The sequence below is a fragment of the Procambarus clarkii genome, chromosome 86, assembly GCF_040958095.1.
Source record: "Procambarus clarkii isolate CNS0578487 chromosome 86, FALCON_Pclarkii_2.0, whole genome shotgun sequence".
NCBI lineage: Eukaryota > Metazoa > Arthropoda > Malacostraca > Decapoda > Cambaridae > Procambarus > Procambarus clarkii.
The window spans coordinates 15,656,869-15,674,877 of NC_091235.1; the positions used below are offsets into that span (position 1 = coordinate 15,656,869).

General features: G+C 43.5%; 1 protein-coding gene across 1 annotated transcript; it reads left to right on the forward strand.

Moving 5' to 3' along the window:
- The first annotated feature begins 9,512 nt into the window (after positions 1 to 9,512).
- On the forward strand, positions 9,513 to 14,811 carry LOC138358837 (uncharacterized). Its single transcript, XM_069317141.1, has 3 exons — positions 9,513 to 9,660; positions 10,076 to 10,400; positions 13,167 to 14,811. The coding sequence occupies exons 2-3, from the start codon at positions 10,176 to 10,178 to the stop codon at positions 14,586 to 14,588; spliced, it is 1,647 nt and encodes a 548-aa protein (XP_069173242.1). The 5' UTR covers positions 9,513 to 9,660; positions 10,076 to 10,175; the 3' UTR covers positions 14,589 to 14,811.
- Positions 14,812 to 18,009: the final 3,198 nt, after the last annotated feature.

Genomic DNA, 18,009 nt, shown 5'->3' on the forward strand with positions numbered 1-18,009 from the left:
AACGTGAGTTGCAATGCTCCGTGAACGTGAACGAGTACAGCTTGAAACACTCCAGGAGCGGGAACGCTTACAGCTTGAAACCAAACAACGCGAGTTGGAAATACAACGCGAACATGACAAGCAACAAGCAACTCTGGCTCTAGAGTGTCGTCAACGTGAAATCGCCTTGGAAACTTCACACTTCACTCAACGCCAACAAGCTACTGCCAATCTTCCCGTCAGTTTTAATATATCACATGCAAGTAAGTTAATGCCATCCTTTGTAGAAGCAGAAGTTGATGTGTTCTTTACCACCTTTGAAACCCTTGCTAATCAACTCAGTTGGCCTGTCGACCAATGGGCCACACTTCTCAGAGTCCATCTTACAGGTAGAGCTGCAGTCACACTCAGTACTTTGGCGTCTGAGAATGACTACTACACTCTGAAACAAGCAGTGTTGGACGCCTACCTCCTCTCTACTGAAAGTTATAGAAGGAAATTCCGTGACCACCTGAAGGCAAGTACCACTACCTTCCTCGAGTTTGCTAACACGAAACGGAGGTATTTCATGAAATGGCTGGAAGCAGCACATGTCTCTACTTTTACAGAACTCGTCAACCTGATGCTTGTTGAAGAATTCTTGAGACGTGTGCCGCCTCCTGTCCGCCTCTACTTAGCAGATAAAGAAGAAACCGACTACCTGAAGTGTGCTAAGTCGGCTGACACTTACAGCCTCATCCACCGGCTGACACCTGAACCATCCTCCAGTAAGAAGTCGTGGTACAGTTACGAGAAGGTGAGCCCCGATCAAGCTGGTTCACAACTGTACTGCAATATTGTAGACTCTATGGACATACCATAGACAATGTGGTAAGTCTCAATACAAGGGAACCACTGACCAACAACGACCCAAACCAACTCCTCCTAAGTCCGGTAAGCCTGTGATGAATGTTGGTGTTGATGTTAATGATCTTTCTCTTTTCAGTAACCACCTGTATACTGGAACTGTCTCTGCCAACGGTTCAAATCCGGAGGGACGTTTCAAATTGAAGATCTTGAGGGACACAGCGGCTCTACAATCGATCATCTTGAAGTCGGCTGTGCCCAACATAGTCTACACCGGGGAAACAGTCTTCATCACTGACCTCACTGCTACCACTCCATACCCTCTCGCCAGAGTCCACCTGGATTGTCCCTACGTGAACGGGGAAGTCCAAGTCGCCGTCAGGGAAAAGCCTTTTCCCATGCCTGGAGTGCAACTTCTCCTAGGCAACGACTTGGCAGAAGACCTGCAACCGACCAACCTGATCGTCATGGACAAACCCCAGGTGTGTAACTCTGTGCCAAGTAACCCTATTCTGAGTATGTTCCAGCAGAGGTTCAAGAGAGTGATGAAGTTTCTCCTCCGGTTCTCGTGACCACCCGTGCACAAGCCGCACGTCCACAGCCAGCTGACTCTACTGCTACCGCTGTCCCTCAAGACCCTCAGAAACTACCCCCGCATCTGACCAAGTTGGAGTTCCGTAAGTTGCAGAGGGAAGATCTTACTTTAACACCATTGTTTTTCCAGGCTGAGACTCAACCCGACAGTATTCCTGGGTTCTTCCTAGAGAACGACTTGCTCTACCGCAGATATAGACCCAGTAAACTGAAGGAGGAGGACGATTGGGCCAACATCGAACAACTTGTGATTCCCACCAGCCTGCGGCCCACTATTCTACACCTGGCCCACGGAGCATTCTCCCACTACGGCTTCAACAAGACTTACCATGGGATTCGTCAAGACTACTACTGGCCAGGTATGGTAAATAACGTCAAACAGTACGTAAAACAGTGTCATACATGTCAGATGGCAGGCAAACCGAACGTCTCCATTCCCAGAGCACCACTGATTCCCATACAGGTGCCTGCGGAACCTTTCCACAGACTCATAATAGACTGTGTTGGTCCTTTACCTCGGACCAGTTCAGGTAACGCCTACATCCTAACCATCCTGTGTCCTACCACCAGATTTCCCATAGCAGTTCCAGTGAAGAACATCACGGCTGCTACGGTTATCAAACATCTATTGAAGATCTTCACTCAATACGGATTTCCCAGGGAGATTCAAAGTGACTGTGGCACCAACTTCACCAGTGATCTCTTCAAAAGGACACTGGAGGAGTTCAACATCAAACAGGTATTGTCCAGCCCCTATCATCCTGCTTCACAGGGTTCTCTTGAACGTAGTCATCAGACCATCAAAGCACTCTTGAAAAAGTTTTGTAGTGAAACCTCAAAGGATTGGGATAAGCAGATTGACCTAATAATGTGTATTTTCAGAAGTCTCCCCAATGAGTCCCTAGGAGTATCTCCTTATGAGATGCTCTACGGCCGTAAGTGCCGTACTCCCCTTAAGGCTTTCAAAGACTCTCTCAGAGATGCCACCTTCAGTGAGCATCAGAATGTGCCCCAGTTTCTTCAAAACCTTCAACACATTCTAGAGAGAGTCCACCGCTTTGCCCATGATAATCTATTGAAAGCCCAGGTGAGAATGAAGACTCATTACGACCAGACCAGCAAAGTAAGAAAATTCAAGCCGGGAGACTTCGTCCTTGCTATTTTCCTATCCCAGGTTCACCTTTACAAAACAAATTTTCAGGACCCTACTGCGTCAAAGAGTGCAGAAAACAACACATGTCATAGAGACTCCAGATAGGCGGCGGAAGACCCAGCTGTGCCACGTCAACCTCTGAAGCAATATAATGGTACTCCTCCCACTGTCTTGACTAACTATTCCACATTCACAGAACCCTACATCCACAGTGAGACCTTCCCAGCTTCTCCTCCCGAAAGCACTGACAAGGAGTCAGCGCTTTCTAATTCCGAAATCCTTAATGATCTTCCCAAATACTTTCAGGATAATCATAGTGCACCTCTCGTCAAGATCTTCAGAGAACATCAAGAGTTGTTCAGAGATGATCCCCAAGAGTGTAATGTTACCCAGCACGACATCCAACTGCTCCCCGACACCCGGCCGATTCGTCAACCCTTCTACCGAATCAGCCCGAGCAAGAAGGAAGTCATGCGTGCTGAGGTGCAGTACCTCTTGGACCATGGACTGGCTACACCTTGTGAGTCCCCCTGGGCCTCACCTTGTATCTTGGTGCCCAAACCCCAAGGTAAGGTGCGGTTGTGCACTGACTATCGTAAACTGAACTCTGTCACTGTCAAGGATGCTTACCCCTTGCCAAGGATAGATGACATCCTTGATGCCATTGGTAGTGCCCAGTACTTGTCCCAAGTGGACTTGCTTAAGGGGTACTATCAAGTGTGTCTAACGGAGCGCGCTAAAGAGATATCTGCCTTCATCACTCCTTTTGGACTTTTCAGATATGAACGCCTTCCTTTCGGACTATGTAATGCCCCGGCCACCTTTCAAAGAGCTGTCAACCGTGTCATCCAGGGCTTGGATAACACATACGCCTACCTGGACGATATCGTCGTAGCCTCCAACTCCTGGAGTGAACATCTGCTCCAGCTGCGACGTCTGTTCTCCAAGCTCCTGACAGCCGGCCTCACCATCAACCTGGGCAAGTCCACTTTCGCGAAAGGTAAAGTGCGTTATCTGGGTCATGTTATTGGGAGTGGCAGCATAGCTCCGTTAGACTCACACACTCAAGCCATCCTACAGTATCCACAGCCTACCACCAGGAAGCAGCTCCTGCGCTTCCTTGGTCTTGCCTCTTACTACCGTAGGTTTGTGAGGAATTTCAGTACAGTCGCCACACCTCTAATTCTATTAACCAGTCCCAAGCAACGGTATAATTGGACCATGCAGCAAACCGTTGCTTTCGAACAACTCAAATTCCTCCTCTGTTCTAACCCCATTCTCGCCTCTCCAGATATCACCAAGCCTTTCGTCCTTCATGTCGACGCCAGTGGTACCGGCGTTGGTGGTGTCCTGATGCAACAACGAGGCGAGGAGGTTCTACCTGTCAGCTACTACAGCTACAAACTGAAACCACACCAGAGGAACTACAGCACTATTGAAAAGGAGCTACTATCCATCGTCCTGAACCTCCAACACTTCGCTCCGTACCTACAAGGCGCCAGGTCTACCACCATCTTCTCAGACCACAACCCTCTCCGCTTCCTACATCAAGCCCAATTCACCAACCAGCGTCTTCTACGATGGGCTCTGTATTTACAAGACTTCAACCTGGAGATCCGCTATATCAAGGGTTCTGACAACACCATAGCCGATGCCCTCTCCAGAGTTTATGAAGTAGAAGCAACTCCATCCATTACTCCACCACATAACGACGTACTTCTTCCAGAACCGCAGGCTTCGGGGGAGAGTTGTGACGATAATCTCCTTCAAGAGATTGAGCCTGCTCTTCCCTCCATAATTACGTCTTCACAATTATATAAAAAGACTATGGAAGAAATGTCCAACAACGACAACAACACCAGCAAGGCTTGCCAGGGTGAGCAAAAACGTATGCAGCCAGCCACCTGTTCGGACCCAAATCACCAAACTACCCGTTGATCGCTACGGCTCCGCTGATTGGTCGCCGGTCTGGCTGCACCTGCACTCGCCCCCAATACTACCTGATGTCTGGGGTCGCCCCAACATCAGTCTCAGAATGTTCAGTGCTTTCGGCCAGCACTCCTCCCAGCTAGACGTTAGCGTGTACTGAGAGAGGTGGTGGCTTTAAGCCAATATTCCAGCACCTCCCACTTAACTTTTGTATGCACTTCTTGTTATTTTGCCTTAACGTAACTTTTCATTGTGTCATTTAAGTATTCTTATTATTTTGATTGATTTTATTATACATATTTGTTTGTGCATTATTTTCATGTTTTGATTTATTTAACGTAATTAAAATTTCATTGTTAAAGTTTACTTGTGTTTTGTGTGTCTTCTCCTTACCTTACCACAGACGAAGTTCCAGTTTTTCTATTTTTTTTTATAACTATGTGACGAGGCCATACCCCTAGCCTTAAACAGCCGAACACCAACGCGTTACCGTCACAATGTATATATATATATATATATATATATGTATATGTCGTACCTAGTAGCCAGAACTCACTTCTCAGCCTACTATGCGAGGCCCGATTTGCCTAATAAGCCAAGTTTTCCTGAATTAATATATTTTCTCTAATTTTTTTCTTATGAAATGATAAAGCTACCCATTTCATTATGTATGAGGTCAATTTTTTATATTGGAGTTAAAATTAACGTAGATATATGACCCAACCTAACCAACCCTACCTAACCTAACCTAACCTATCTTTATAGGTTAGGTTAGGTAGCCGAAAAAATTAGGTTAGGTTAGGTAGGTTAGGTAGTCGTAAAATAAATAATTCATGAAAACTTGGCTTATTAGGCAAATCGGGCCTTGCATAGTAGGCTGAGAAGTGCGTTCTGGCTACTAGGTACGACATATATATATATGTATATATATACAGTATATTATATATATATATTATATATATATATATATATTATATATATATATATATATAATGAAATATCTTGCCAGATATTTCGATGATGTGCCCAAAAAAGCTCATCTCCCAGATGGTATTTTGTGTTTGGGCTCCTGCTCCCTTCACCTAATTTCATTACATTCGAGTTCAACTTTAGTAGCCGTTTTCTAAACCATTCCTCCAGTTTGTCAAGACTTAATTCTAATCATAATTTTTGCATCAGCAGCAAACATTAAGAGAAACGAGTCTATACCCTCTGGAAGATCATTGACAAATTTCAGAAGCTTGATGGGTCCAAGTACTGTACAGAGTCCTGTGGGATTCTGGTAATTACCTAAGTGTAGTTACAGGATGAGAGCTACGCTCGTGGTGTCCCGTCTTCCCAGCACTAAAGGCATAATCATGGTGGAGGCATCTCGCCACTCTGAGGTCTTCCCCTCACAGTAACTCACCGATTGGTGAAGGTTAAGCCACCCAAGAGAGTAACTCACTGTTTTCTGTTGCTTAGATACTCCCTTATCCACTGGAGTACCTGACCTGTTATTCATGCCTGTTTCTCCAACTTTTGTAACAGCCTCTTATGGGGAACTGTGTCAAAGGTTTTCTGACAGTCTAAGGAAATGCAGTCTGCTCATCCTTCTCTTTCTTGCTTAATTGTTGTAGTCTGGTCATAGAATTCTGTTAAACCCACAAGGCACAATTTACCATCCCTGAACCCATGCTGGTGGTGTATTGCAAAGCTCCTTCTCTCCTGATGTTCTACAAGCTTTTTCCTCACAATCTTCTCCTTCATCTTGCATGGTATAATGTTAGGGAAACTGGCCTGTAGGTCAGTGCCTCTTGCCTATCACCCTTTTTTTGTTTATTGGGACTACATTAGCTGTCTTCCAACTTTCTGGTAGGTCTCCTGTTTCCAGTGTCTCTTTTTACACTATGAATGTGTGTGTGTGTACTCACCTAAATGTGCTTGCAGGGTCAAGTGCGGCCCCTAGCCTTAAGAATGTTCTTAGATTAATGCAATGATTCCTTTTTCGTGCTTTTATCATTTTTACATTTAAAATTTTGAATTTAATTAGCTTCAACAACTAACACATGTATCCTATTCCATTAATTGACAGCTCTAACACTGAAAAAGCTCTTCTTGATGTCTCGACTCATTTTTGCATCTAGTTTCCATGTATGTTCCTATCTTTGAACATTACTGCATTATCTACTTTGCCAATTTTCCTTAGAATCTTATATGTTATAATTTCTCAATTATCACTCCTTTCATTCAGTATAGTAAGGTCTAGTTCTCTCAGTCTTTCCTCATAGCTCAATCCCCTCAGCTATGGAACGAGTCTTGTTACATATCTTTGAACCTTTTCTAGTTTCTCCTTGTCCTTTTTCAGGTAATGGTTCCATGCTGGCAATACATATTCAAGAGTGGGTCTCACCAATAATGTATATAGGACCCGGAAAACTCCTTTGTCCAAATTTGAGAGAGAAAGTGAGTGTGTGTGTGTAATTACCTAATTACCTAAGTGTAGTTACAGGATGAGAGCTACGCTCGTGGTGTCCCGTCTTCCCAGCACTCTTTGTCATATAACGCTTTGAAACTACTGACGGTCTTGGCCTCCACCACCTTCTCACTTAACTTGTTCCAACCGTCTACCACTCTTATTTGCGAAGGTGAATTTTCTTATATTTCTTCGGCATCTGTGTTTAGCTAGTTTAAATCTGTGACCTCTTGTTCTTGAAGTGCCAGGTCTCAGGAAATCTTCCCTGTCGATTTTATCAATTCCTGTTACTATTTTGTACGTAGTGATCATATCAGAGAGAGAGAGAGAGAGAGAGAGAGAGAGAGAGAGAGAGAGAGAGAGAGAGAGAGAGAGAGAGAGAGTGAGTGAGTGAGTGAGTGAGTGAGGTGAGTGAGTGAGTGAGTGAGTGAGTGAGTGAGTGAGTGAGTGAGTGAGTGAGTGAGTGAGTGAGTAGAACTTGTTCGCTCAACAGGTTGATACGTGGGAGATCAGGTCAACCGATCACATGAAGGCTCTGGCACACAGTTTGCTACTGGCTCATCCTGTTCATTATATGATTGTTGCTTAGATTTACCGTATATAAAGATGATTAAAAAAAAATCTAGGGGCAGGCTTCAGATGAGATGAGGTAGGATAACAGTTCTTGTTTGTAGTTTCACTAGATACCTATTCCTTATATGATAGTTACTTAGTTTCAAATAATAATATCATTTTTTTAGGTTCAAATTAGTCTCAGGAGCAGGCTTCAAATGAACTGAGGTAGGAATAGGATAACTTTTGCCTGCAATTTCACTAGGCACTTCAACTGAGGGTCCTAATTAACCCTAATATTAGTTTAAAAAAAGAAAGAGAGCGTGAGAGAACGAGAACAATGGAATCGCCCTCCTACCATCATCTGCAATGTAGTTTTACTCAGACCAGGCTGATAACAGTGCTGTTGATTTAAGGGCGACGACGATCGCGAGAAATCGTTAAACAGTGGCTGCCTGTCCCAAGACAATTAATTATTAAATATACTCCATATATCGTCTCTAGAACCGACCACATTCGCCAAAATAAGCGCGTGCGGGTTTCAAAAGTACTGAAAGTTGAGTAATACTATAAAAATACCACCGTTGTTATTTATGGACATTGAATACACCGATAATTACTTGTATGCGCAGTAAGTGGGTGAAGCATTTGGGAAAGCAACCTGTCCTCGACTCAAGTCACATTACGTCCAGCGGTCGACCCCACAGACGCATTCATAAATTTTTACATACTGTTAATTCAAAACGGAAATTTTCTCAAATATAAATTAATATTTTAATTTTTATATAATTTAATTTTAATTGTTAATTTTAAAATAATATAATATATTAGCATATTGTGCATATATAGCATAGGTTAGGTTAGGTGTTTAGGTCCTGTTGGGGATTATTTGTATTTGTAGTACGTGGGTGAAGCATTTATAGCGTTGTGGTTCGAACAAAATCAGTCAGTGAAGCATTTGTTCCTGAAGTGTTCGAACGTCAACAGTTTTGAGTCGTGTGTAAACCGTTTTTTCATTCATAAACAGGGGGTTTGGCGGGTACATGGAATCACTCTTGGGGTCTTTGTTTGGAGGACTGGCTGAATGGACTTGGATCGAGGACGGGTTGGTTCTAGTCACTCTTTCCCACAGCCCATCCTCCAAACAAAGACCCAAGAGTGATTCCATGCACCTGCCAAACCCCCTGTTTATGAATGAAAAAACGGTTTACACACGACTCAAAACTGTTGACGTTGAACACGTCCGGAACAAATGCTTCACTGACTGATTTTGTTCGAACCACAACGCTATAAATGCTTCACCCACGTACTACAAATACAAATATTCCCCAACAGGACATAAACACCTAACCTAACCTAACTTATGCCTATATATGCACAACGTTAATATATAATATTAATTTATATTTGGGAAAATTCCTGTTTTGAATGAACAGCATGTAAAAATTTATGAATGTGTCTGTGGAGTCGACCGCTGGATGTAATGGACTTGAGTCGAGGACGGGTTGAGTCCATCCAGCGGTCGACCCCACAGACGCATTCTTAAATTTTAACATGCTGTTCATTCAAAAGAGGAATGTTCTCAAATATAAACAAATACTGTTATATATTAGCATATTGTTCATATATAGGCATATGTTAGGTTAGATGTTTAGGTTCTGTTGGCGATTATTTGTATTTGTAGTACGTGGGTGAAGCATTTATGGCGTTGTGATTCGAACAAAATTCGTCAGTGAAGCACTTGTTCCGGATATGTTCGAACGTCAGCAGTTGTGAGTCGTGTGTAAACCGCTTTTCATTCATAAACAGGGGGTTTGGCGGGTGTATGGAATCACTTTTGGATCTTTGTTTGGAGGACGGGCTGGGTTCTAACAAAATTCGTCAGTGAAGCACTTGTTCCGGAAGTGTTCGAACGAAATCAGTTGTGAGTCGTGTGTAAACCGTTTTTCATTCATACACAGGGGGTTTGGCGGCTGCATGGAATCACTTTTGAGTCTTTGTTTAGAGGATGGGCTGGTATGTGAGACTTCAAACAGCTTTCGACCCCAGGTTGAAGTTCAGCAGACTACTTGTTCACCTGGTGCAGGAAGAACAGGGTGGGCCAGCACAGTGTTCTAGCGCTCAAGTGTACCAGTGTCTGCACGACTGTCAGGTCAGAATATATCCTCCATGTTGTGTGTATTGTTGTACAAGGTTACTTGTGTGGCTGTTCGAATTCGGAGGTGCACACCTCCCAGCTGGCACATGTACATTGATTTTAGTGTATGCCTCGCAAGGCCAGGAAGTTGTTACCAGGAACTATACCCCTACATATCATTGGTTATAGTTGTTAGGCCTTCAGTGACGTAATTACCAAAGTGTAGTTACAGGATGAGAGCTACGCTCGTGGTGTCCCGTCTTTCCAGTACTCTGTCGGATAAAGCTTTGAAACTACTAATGGTTTTGCCCTCCTCCACCTTCTCACTTAACTTGATCCAATCGTCTACCGCTCTGCGAAAGTGAACTTTATATTTCTTAAGACAGCTTTTAGTTAGTTTTAAAGGTATGACATGTTCTTGAATTTCCAGGTCGCAGGAATTCGTGGTGCACACTTGGTGCACTTAGACCTCTTAGCCGTTAGAGGTGCTTCCCGACTTGCACTGTATCCTGCCTCGCTTGCCTCTCACCATGATGAGTGTTGCACAGACACCGGCAAGCTCGATGTGGAGATGGTTTTCGATGGCCCGAGAGGCAGGCGGCCCTACCTACTACCCTCTCCAGCAGCTGCCATACCCAGCCTTCGCCTGGCACATCCAGACTGCTCTCAGCATCATCGTCTTCCTCGTTCCCATCATTCCCTTCGTCTTCCTGCTGTTGTCGTCAAGGCAGAAGCACTGGCCCTCCTTCATAGTGGTGAGTCCTTCCTCGTTATTGTGTACTGATATCACGGCAACACTTGACATTCTATTCACGCCTCCTGTATTCCGAAGCAAGTTGCTCTTTTCAACAATATTTGACTCCATATGTTTTATGTACATGTTTTGTGCAGTTAGTATTGCAGCCAAAGAGTTGTGCCCCTTGTAACAAACCTGGTACTTAACACAAATGTTTTTGTTGACGCTCTTCCTTTGCTTATCAGCGGCTGGTAATGTTGAAAAACTTAGATGTAAATGGTTTACCAATTTAAGTTTTTAATATTTTGGATCATAATATGCACTCCCACAAGCACCCCGTGAGTGATATTTTAAAAATCAAAGGCACATGATGGGCTCAGAGGAACTCCATGTTTCGTCTATGGTAATTACAGCACTGATGCGCTAAACATACACAACAACAATCTAATAAATTTATCAAACTAACATGACTCAAACTTAACATCGCGGGTTAGTTTAACCGTTTTATTATGGATCCCCATACGCATTACGCTTCTCGCTAAACAAAGTGGCGTCTGGTATTTGACATAAAATCATTTTCTCGCTATGCAAAGGCAAAAGATGGGAGCGTGTATATTGTTTGAGCCCGACCGGAAAACCGGCAATGTAACGGCTGGATGAGCGGGCAACTGGACAAGGCTCCTCCCACATTTAATATTGATTTTTGTCTTGGAAAAAGCTGATAACTCTGATTAGTCGTCCACATCATCCACGAGGTGATTGGCGCACAAGACATTGAGTGACCATTTTTTTTATATATATTTTACATATATACACAAGATAAATGCACCGGAAAACCAGCACCCAAGACAAAGTAAAACAGGCACAAAACACAGGAAACACAGAACACACAAACAAAAATAACATGAAACATCAAAACTACAGTAAAGTACATAACATAATACAGGAAAGCACACAGTTCCCTGAAAAGGCAACGGGAAGCACAATATACAGGAGTGAATTTGCCTCCTGTGAACTGTCCAATTCACAGGAGGCATTATAGCTACTCTTAACCCCCTTACAGATGACTACGGCAGTTCTGTTTTTTAAATACTCCTAATCCGTCTTTAAAAACTCGCCCCCTGACAAAAAAAAATAGAAGCGAATTGACTTTTTGATCTGCATCATTAGCTTACTGAGAACAATCCTCTCAATAACCTTGCACATGCAGGAAATTAAAGATATCTGCCTAAATGTGTTAGTGTGGTTTGGGTACAGGGATTGAGGCTTTGCGTCTAACGATCTGGTAGGCAATCTCGGCGTGTCTGTACAGTTAAAGCAGCGGACTATTGAGTATGTCGGCAAGAAGCCTCAGGGTATGTTATGCCATTGTCGCCAGGAGTTGCTCTGCCCTTCTTGAGTGCCGTTCTAAGTTCAAATGGTGACATGTCATTCCCATCATCTGGACCCATTTAACTACGGGCACTTATTAAAACCCATTTTAACAAGTACTAGCAAGATGTATATTATGGAGCAGATTCAATATGCTAGCAGTGCTTGCATGCTGTTAAAGTAGCATGTCAGCGTAAGCTGTTGGGATTTGGAGCTCTTAATGTTGGCCCACATTTAGTCTAATGTTGCATGATTGATGCCTTGCAAGAACTGTTCCCGGTGCTGTGTATCTGCTCTTTCAGTTTTCTGAAAGCTCGGTTAGCTTTGATAAATGTATTGAGCAACTCTGTTGTTTTGTGTGGTGTATAATGGTCAGCAACATGTAGTACATGATCATGCCTGGACTTAAAGCTTGAGTCAGACCTGTCCTCTATTCTTAGTCACTTGTGTTTCATCCATTTGACATAGTACTATTACTTCATTAACAAGATCCTCATATAAAGCACTGACATTGGTAAATGTTCGACTGATACCAATCGTATATTTTGAGCTTGAAGCGCATGTGTAGGTTATCAGGGAGGTTAACTGTATCTTTCATGTGGTGTATTTGTTTAGTATGGCATAGCGATCACCAACTCTTGCACTATGGACAACATCGTCTAAGAGATCATGATCTATTACACAAGTCTTCCACCGGAAATGTGTATTGTTAGATAGGTTTACATAGACATTTTAATGAGGCGTTTTACAAACGACTGTTTTATCATCCCTTGACTTAATGCTTCTTGCGTTAAGTAACACATTATGATGGTTTGAGTCACTATTGATTCTGTTCCATCATTGTCACACCTCGCATAAATGTTTCATAGGTAGAGGGAGCCTGTCTCTCTGGATATCTGAAACTTCTGATAATAAGTATCTTTGCTCTTTTGATTTTTACAAATTACAAATTAGACCACAAATTTACAAATTAGACCACTGTTATGCCTACATCATTAGGACCTGCGTTAGAAACGCATCCTGAGAATCTAGGTTGTGTATTGTTCAAGGTGTTTGACATGTATGGTTCTTGCAGGCACACTACATTCATACAGAGTAATCACACTAACGTGATGTGTTAATGAGAAAATCAGTAGGAGGCGTGATGAGGGTTCCAACCTATGCAGTGGGTGTTCCCACGCACATGCCTTAGTCAACTAAGCCATGACATTGTAAAAAGATTGCAACCTATCTGTCCTTCTACAGAATCCTTTTACCATGTCGTGGCCTAGTTGACTAGGGAAACAAACAACTTTTCATGCATGTTTATCAAATTTAAATTTTCACACCTATTTAAGTCTGTGAGCACGTTAACTGGTCTTGCCGCTTTGAAGTTTAAGTCAGTGGGTGTAAGCAATAATGGGTTGTGTTGCAGGTGCTCCTGTGCTTCCTGACGGGGTTCGTCCTGACGGTGGTGTTTGGGTCGTCGTGGTGGATGGTGGGGCAGGCGGAGGTGGTGATGAGCGTAGGACCTCTCCGGCCACCAGTGGGGGGCACTATGGGCGTGTTGGCGGGGCTCGCTCACGTTAACCTCACCTACATCACCCCGACCTTCTCCCTGAACGAGATGGTATCATGGACAACGCAGATGGACTTAATGCTCGCACACAGGAGGGCACTGCGGGCAGGGTGGCCTTGGGGCCTGCTGTGCCTGACGGCGGAGCTGGGCGGCGAGAGCAGGGCGTGGCGTGGGTCTCTAGGTGACGGTCTCAGAGAAGCAGGGTTGATCACCTCCTCCCTGCTGGTGGCAGCCATGTACGTGTGGGGGATTTGGGTTGTGCTCTTCACCGTGGCCCCGGAGCTCACTGCTCTCCCACTCATGCTGACGGGGTTGCTCATGGCCCTCGCATCTCTCACTTACGTCGTCTGTATTGGCGCTCACATCCCCTCCAAGTTGATGGTGAGCGGGACTAGCATGGAGCTGCAGCTGGGGTTATCGTGGTGGCTGACCACGGTCACGGGGATAATATTAACGGCTGCTGGTTGTGGTCTGTTTCTCTATGATGCAAAGTACCCTGGATATCTCTCGCTATATTTCGAGATGGATTTTGGAACAGAAAGTCGCAGACTGTTTCCCCCGAGTTGGGACCATACTGAAACTCTACTGGCATATACTTCTCCAGATACCTCTTCTCGGGGATATTCTACATTTTATTTAAATAGCAAACAAACAAGCCCCAAGAAAGTTGTGGATAACAACGCATATTACACGCGTGACGAGAATAACAACTATCAGCTAAACTACAACGCAATGACTTATAACCCAAACCAGGGAACAGATGTTATGTTGAAAGAGAACGGAATAATTTCATTTTATTACGAGCGTACTGTTCCTGGTCCTTCACAAAGTTTTGGGAGAGGGCCAATGATGACAAATTGCGAGAGTATCACGCAGGGAGCCGGCAGCCTAGCGCACCACCAGCAACACACGCCCCTCACCAACAATCCCAACACACTACGCCGACGGTCTCCGGAGGTGACGGGGCCTTCACAGCTAATGTTACCCTTGTTCTGCACGACTCCAAAGTCCCACGAGCCTGTAAACCCACGCCACAGTCAGGGCTTGTCCCTACACTCCAGACCAAGTTTCTTGGTTCGATCTGGCAGGAAATCTTTTAAGCAGTTAATGTCCAGAGATAACTCCAAGTTCAGCCCAAGGAACTATCCGAAGGCGTCGCTAATTTCCTGTCGGAAGACCTCTCGCTTTCTTTCGAGCAGCGCTTCTGAGCAAGTGTTGGAACGTTCACAGCAGGATACAATAGCTAAAGAACTGATGCAGTCCAGCACTCTCTTTTAGGCTATTGTCATAATTTTCTTCCCTAAGATTTTTAGTGCAGTAGTTGATTACACTTTCCTACATTTACTTTGTTTTATAAAGAAACTCAGAGGCATGCCCACATTTGTATTTAATTTGTACTACCTAGAGCTAATAAGCCCATAAAAAATTATTGTTCATATGTTGTATAAAAGTATTTTAGCCAATATTTGTAAATGTTTCTTCATATATATATATAAGTAAATTTTTTTATTTATCCACTTCAAAATAAATATATAAGCGTACATGTTAATTTCCTGCTAACCAGATGGTATAGACATTATTAATATCTATACAGAGTTGTTGGTCTAGTACTCAAATTGCTCATCCATCTGGAACATCTGTTCCTGTCTTTCTGAAGGCCGCTTCCTACCATGTGTACACTACGACCGTAGTTTTGATTGATGGTGACATTGATGACGTTGCCAGAAGAAACCTGATTTGCTCGATCAGTATTAGGCTCTCGTGAATATAATAACATAAGATAAATTCAGAAGAATAAATTCCAAACAAATTCACAATAAAACCACGGATCACCCACTGTATCACCACGGATACAGTCTCCGTGGTGTAGTGGTAAGACACTCGCCTGGCGTTCCGCGAGCGCTATGTCATGGGTTCGTATCCTGGCCGGGGAGGATTTACTGGGCGCAATTCCTTAACTGTAGCCTCTGTTTAACGCAACAGTAAAATGTGTACTTGGATGAAAAAACGATTCTTCGCGGCAGGGGATCGTATTCCAGGGACCATAGAATTAAGGACTTGCCCGAAACGCTACGCGTACTAGTGGCTGTACAAGAATGTAACAACTCTTGTATATATCTCAAAAAAAAAAAAAAAAAAAAAATGCTTCAGTATTTTTCAGTCTACAAACGTCAGGGCAGCGGTTCCCACCTGGGGAATCATGAAAGAATTTCATGGAGGTTCACGGGACCCCATGAAATGGGGCTCTGTACGGTATTGCATTCTTTAACGAAATAGAAACCTCTTAATGTTGAATTTAATGTCTACTGTTATTATTCATATGCAGTTTTAACCGGCAATAACAATGCAGGACTTTGTGTGAATTATTCATTCACCGCAACAATGCTCCCATTTTGATAGCTCAATCTATTTTGTTATAGGGGTCTGTTACTACTTTAGTCAAATTTGTCTTCATCAGGCCTGGCTCCCAATCCAGCCTCAGGCTAAATAAGGTAATACGTCTAGATAGGTACTTGCCTATTAGTGTCACATGGAGAGTGAGGTCTAGCTCTTTATGCCCCCGCCTACTAGCTTTGTACTGTACCGGATAGCAGTTATTATTATTGTTATTAATATAGGCATCCTGCTGTCACTGGAGACTACAGAGTTACGCTCGGGTTGTCGAACACAATATTATCTTTATTTACAATTACTTAACATTTTGCCTAATCTGAGGCAATTGGGTCTTAGTGAGGATAATGCTGGTATTCACTGTCACCCAGGACAGAGGACCATACACATGACAATAGGTCTAAACTGTAGGCTGAAGCACATACAATCATACATGGTCACAATCAACTACATTACATTATACATAGTTTCAATTTACGAACATGTAAATGCAGCTTTCTACTGTGCACTGACATAAGGGCTGGGATAGGTTCATAAGAGATGCAGCTTAAAAATAAAAAAAATAAAATTATTCTTCATTCTTTAAAATGGCCAAGCAAATTGACGATAAATTCTTAGGATGTCGTCCAGTACATCAGATTCGATGAAATAGTTAGTTGGTGGTACAATAGGCGGTCTAAAATCTTTTACAGTTTCACATTCAACAATGCAGTGTTCTAGTGAATGCCTTTTAAGGTTTCAGTTTACAAGCCGAATATTCTGGTAGTGGCTCAGCCTCGCTATAGCCTGCCAGACGTGCCTATATTGAAGTGAAATTGCGCAATGACATCACACTGCCTGCTCCTGTTACTGTGCTAACCATACAAATACCTAGACAGTTAAGGATTGGCGCCCGGTCAATCCTTGTTACTAGCAATTTATTAAATTTTAACTTTGCTATAGAAGCCAGTGCTGTATAATTAACATGTTTACATAAATGGTAAACCATTCTTGCATGAGGGTATTGGTACTGCCATTGATTTGTTAACTCGTCACAGTACTATGTAAGGTGCAGACGTGCAGTGGTCAGTACACTTGGTTCACAAACAAACAGTCCTGGGTTCAATTCCTTAGCAAGGAGAGACGTTTGGGCACATTTCCTTTTAACCTGGGGATCATATTCCAGGGACCTGCCCGAAACGCTACGCGTACTAGAGGCTCTACAAGAATGTAACAACTCTTGTATATAGCTCCAAAAAACAAAAAAACTGATGGCTCTCTTTTCCCCAGCAGTAAATAGGTTCCCGGGAATTAGGCAACTGTTGTGTGTTGTATCTTGGTCAGTCATTGGCCTGGGCCATTAGGGATGGGGGGGGAGGACTAGATGAGCCTAACAGACTTCCCCTCCCCCCCCCCCCCTACAATGGAAAAATTTTTAGATAGGGACTGAAGACTCGAAGCTCAAGGCCCGCAAGTTCAATTAGGCGAGTACATCTAAAACATCTTAGGCGGGGGTCTGGTAGTTGAGTGGAAAACGCGCAGGGCTCATAATTATGTGGCCCGGGTTCGATTCTCGGACCAGGCAGAAACAAATGGGCAAAGTTTCTTTCACCCCGATGGCCCTGTTACCTAGCAGTAAATAGGTACCTGGGAGTTAGACAGCGGTTACGGAGCTGCTTCCTGGGGGGATGTGGGGAAAAAAATAGTAGCTAGTTACAGTTGATTGACAGTCGAGAGGCGGGCCGAAAGAGCAGAGCTCAACCCCCGCAAGAACAACTAGGTGATACAACTAAGTGAATAAATCTAGTACGACGCTTGTCGGTGGGGCTGCAGTGCCCCATATCCGCGACAATAGCTGAAGACAACAACGATCCGATGTGGAATAATCTAAGTTCTTGCAATATATATATATATATATACAGTTTTTTGAAGGAACTGGGTTCTAGGCTCATTGAAACAACAAGGGACCCAAGAGCTGCAAGCTTTCTTTTCCAGCGCCTCAGTGTGGCGATACAGAGGGGAAATGCGCACTGCATCCAGGGTTCCTGCCCGCCATCTGAGGAGCTGGAGGAACTCGACATCCTATGATAACCATCTTTGTAACCCATATGTAACTCCTCTTTTGTAACAAAGTTCAAATAAAGTAAATATATATGTGTACATACAAAAGAATGGGGTGGTAGGAGAAGATAATATTAGTGTTCAGTGAGAAACCACAAGGTCTCCTCTGAATTCTTTTTATTTTCTTCTCCGAGGCTATGGGTCCCCACATTGGCACCAGAGGTGGTACCCTCACAAAATAAATATATATATATATATATATATATAT

Bases quoted from the DNA above. Each gene is read 5' to 3' on its own strand.
- LOC138358837 (XM_069317141.1), top strand. From the start codon at position 10,176: ATGATGAGTGTTGCACAGACACCGGCAAGCTCGATGTGGAGATGGTTT. The intron at 10,401-13,166 runs GTGAGTCCTTCC...GTTGTGTTGCAG, and splicing joins ACTGGCCCTCCTTCATAGTG to GTGCTCCTGTGCTTCCTGAC.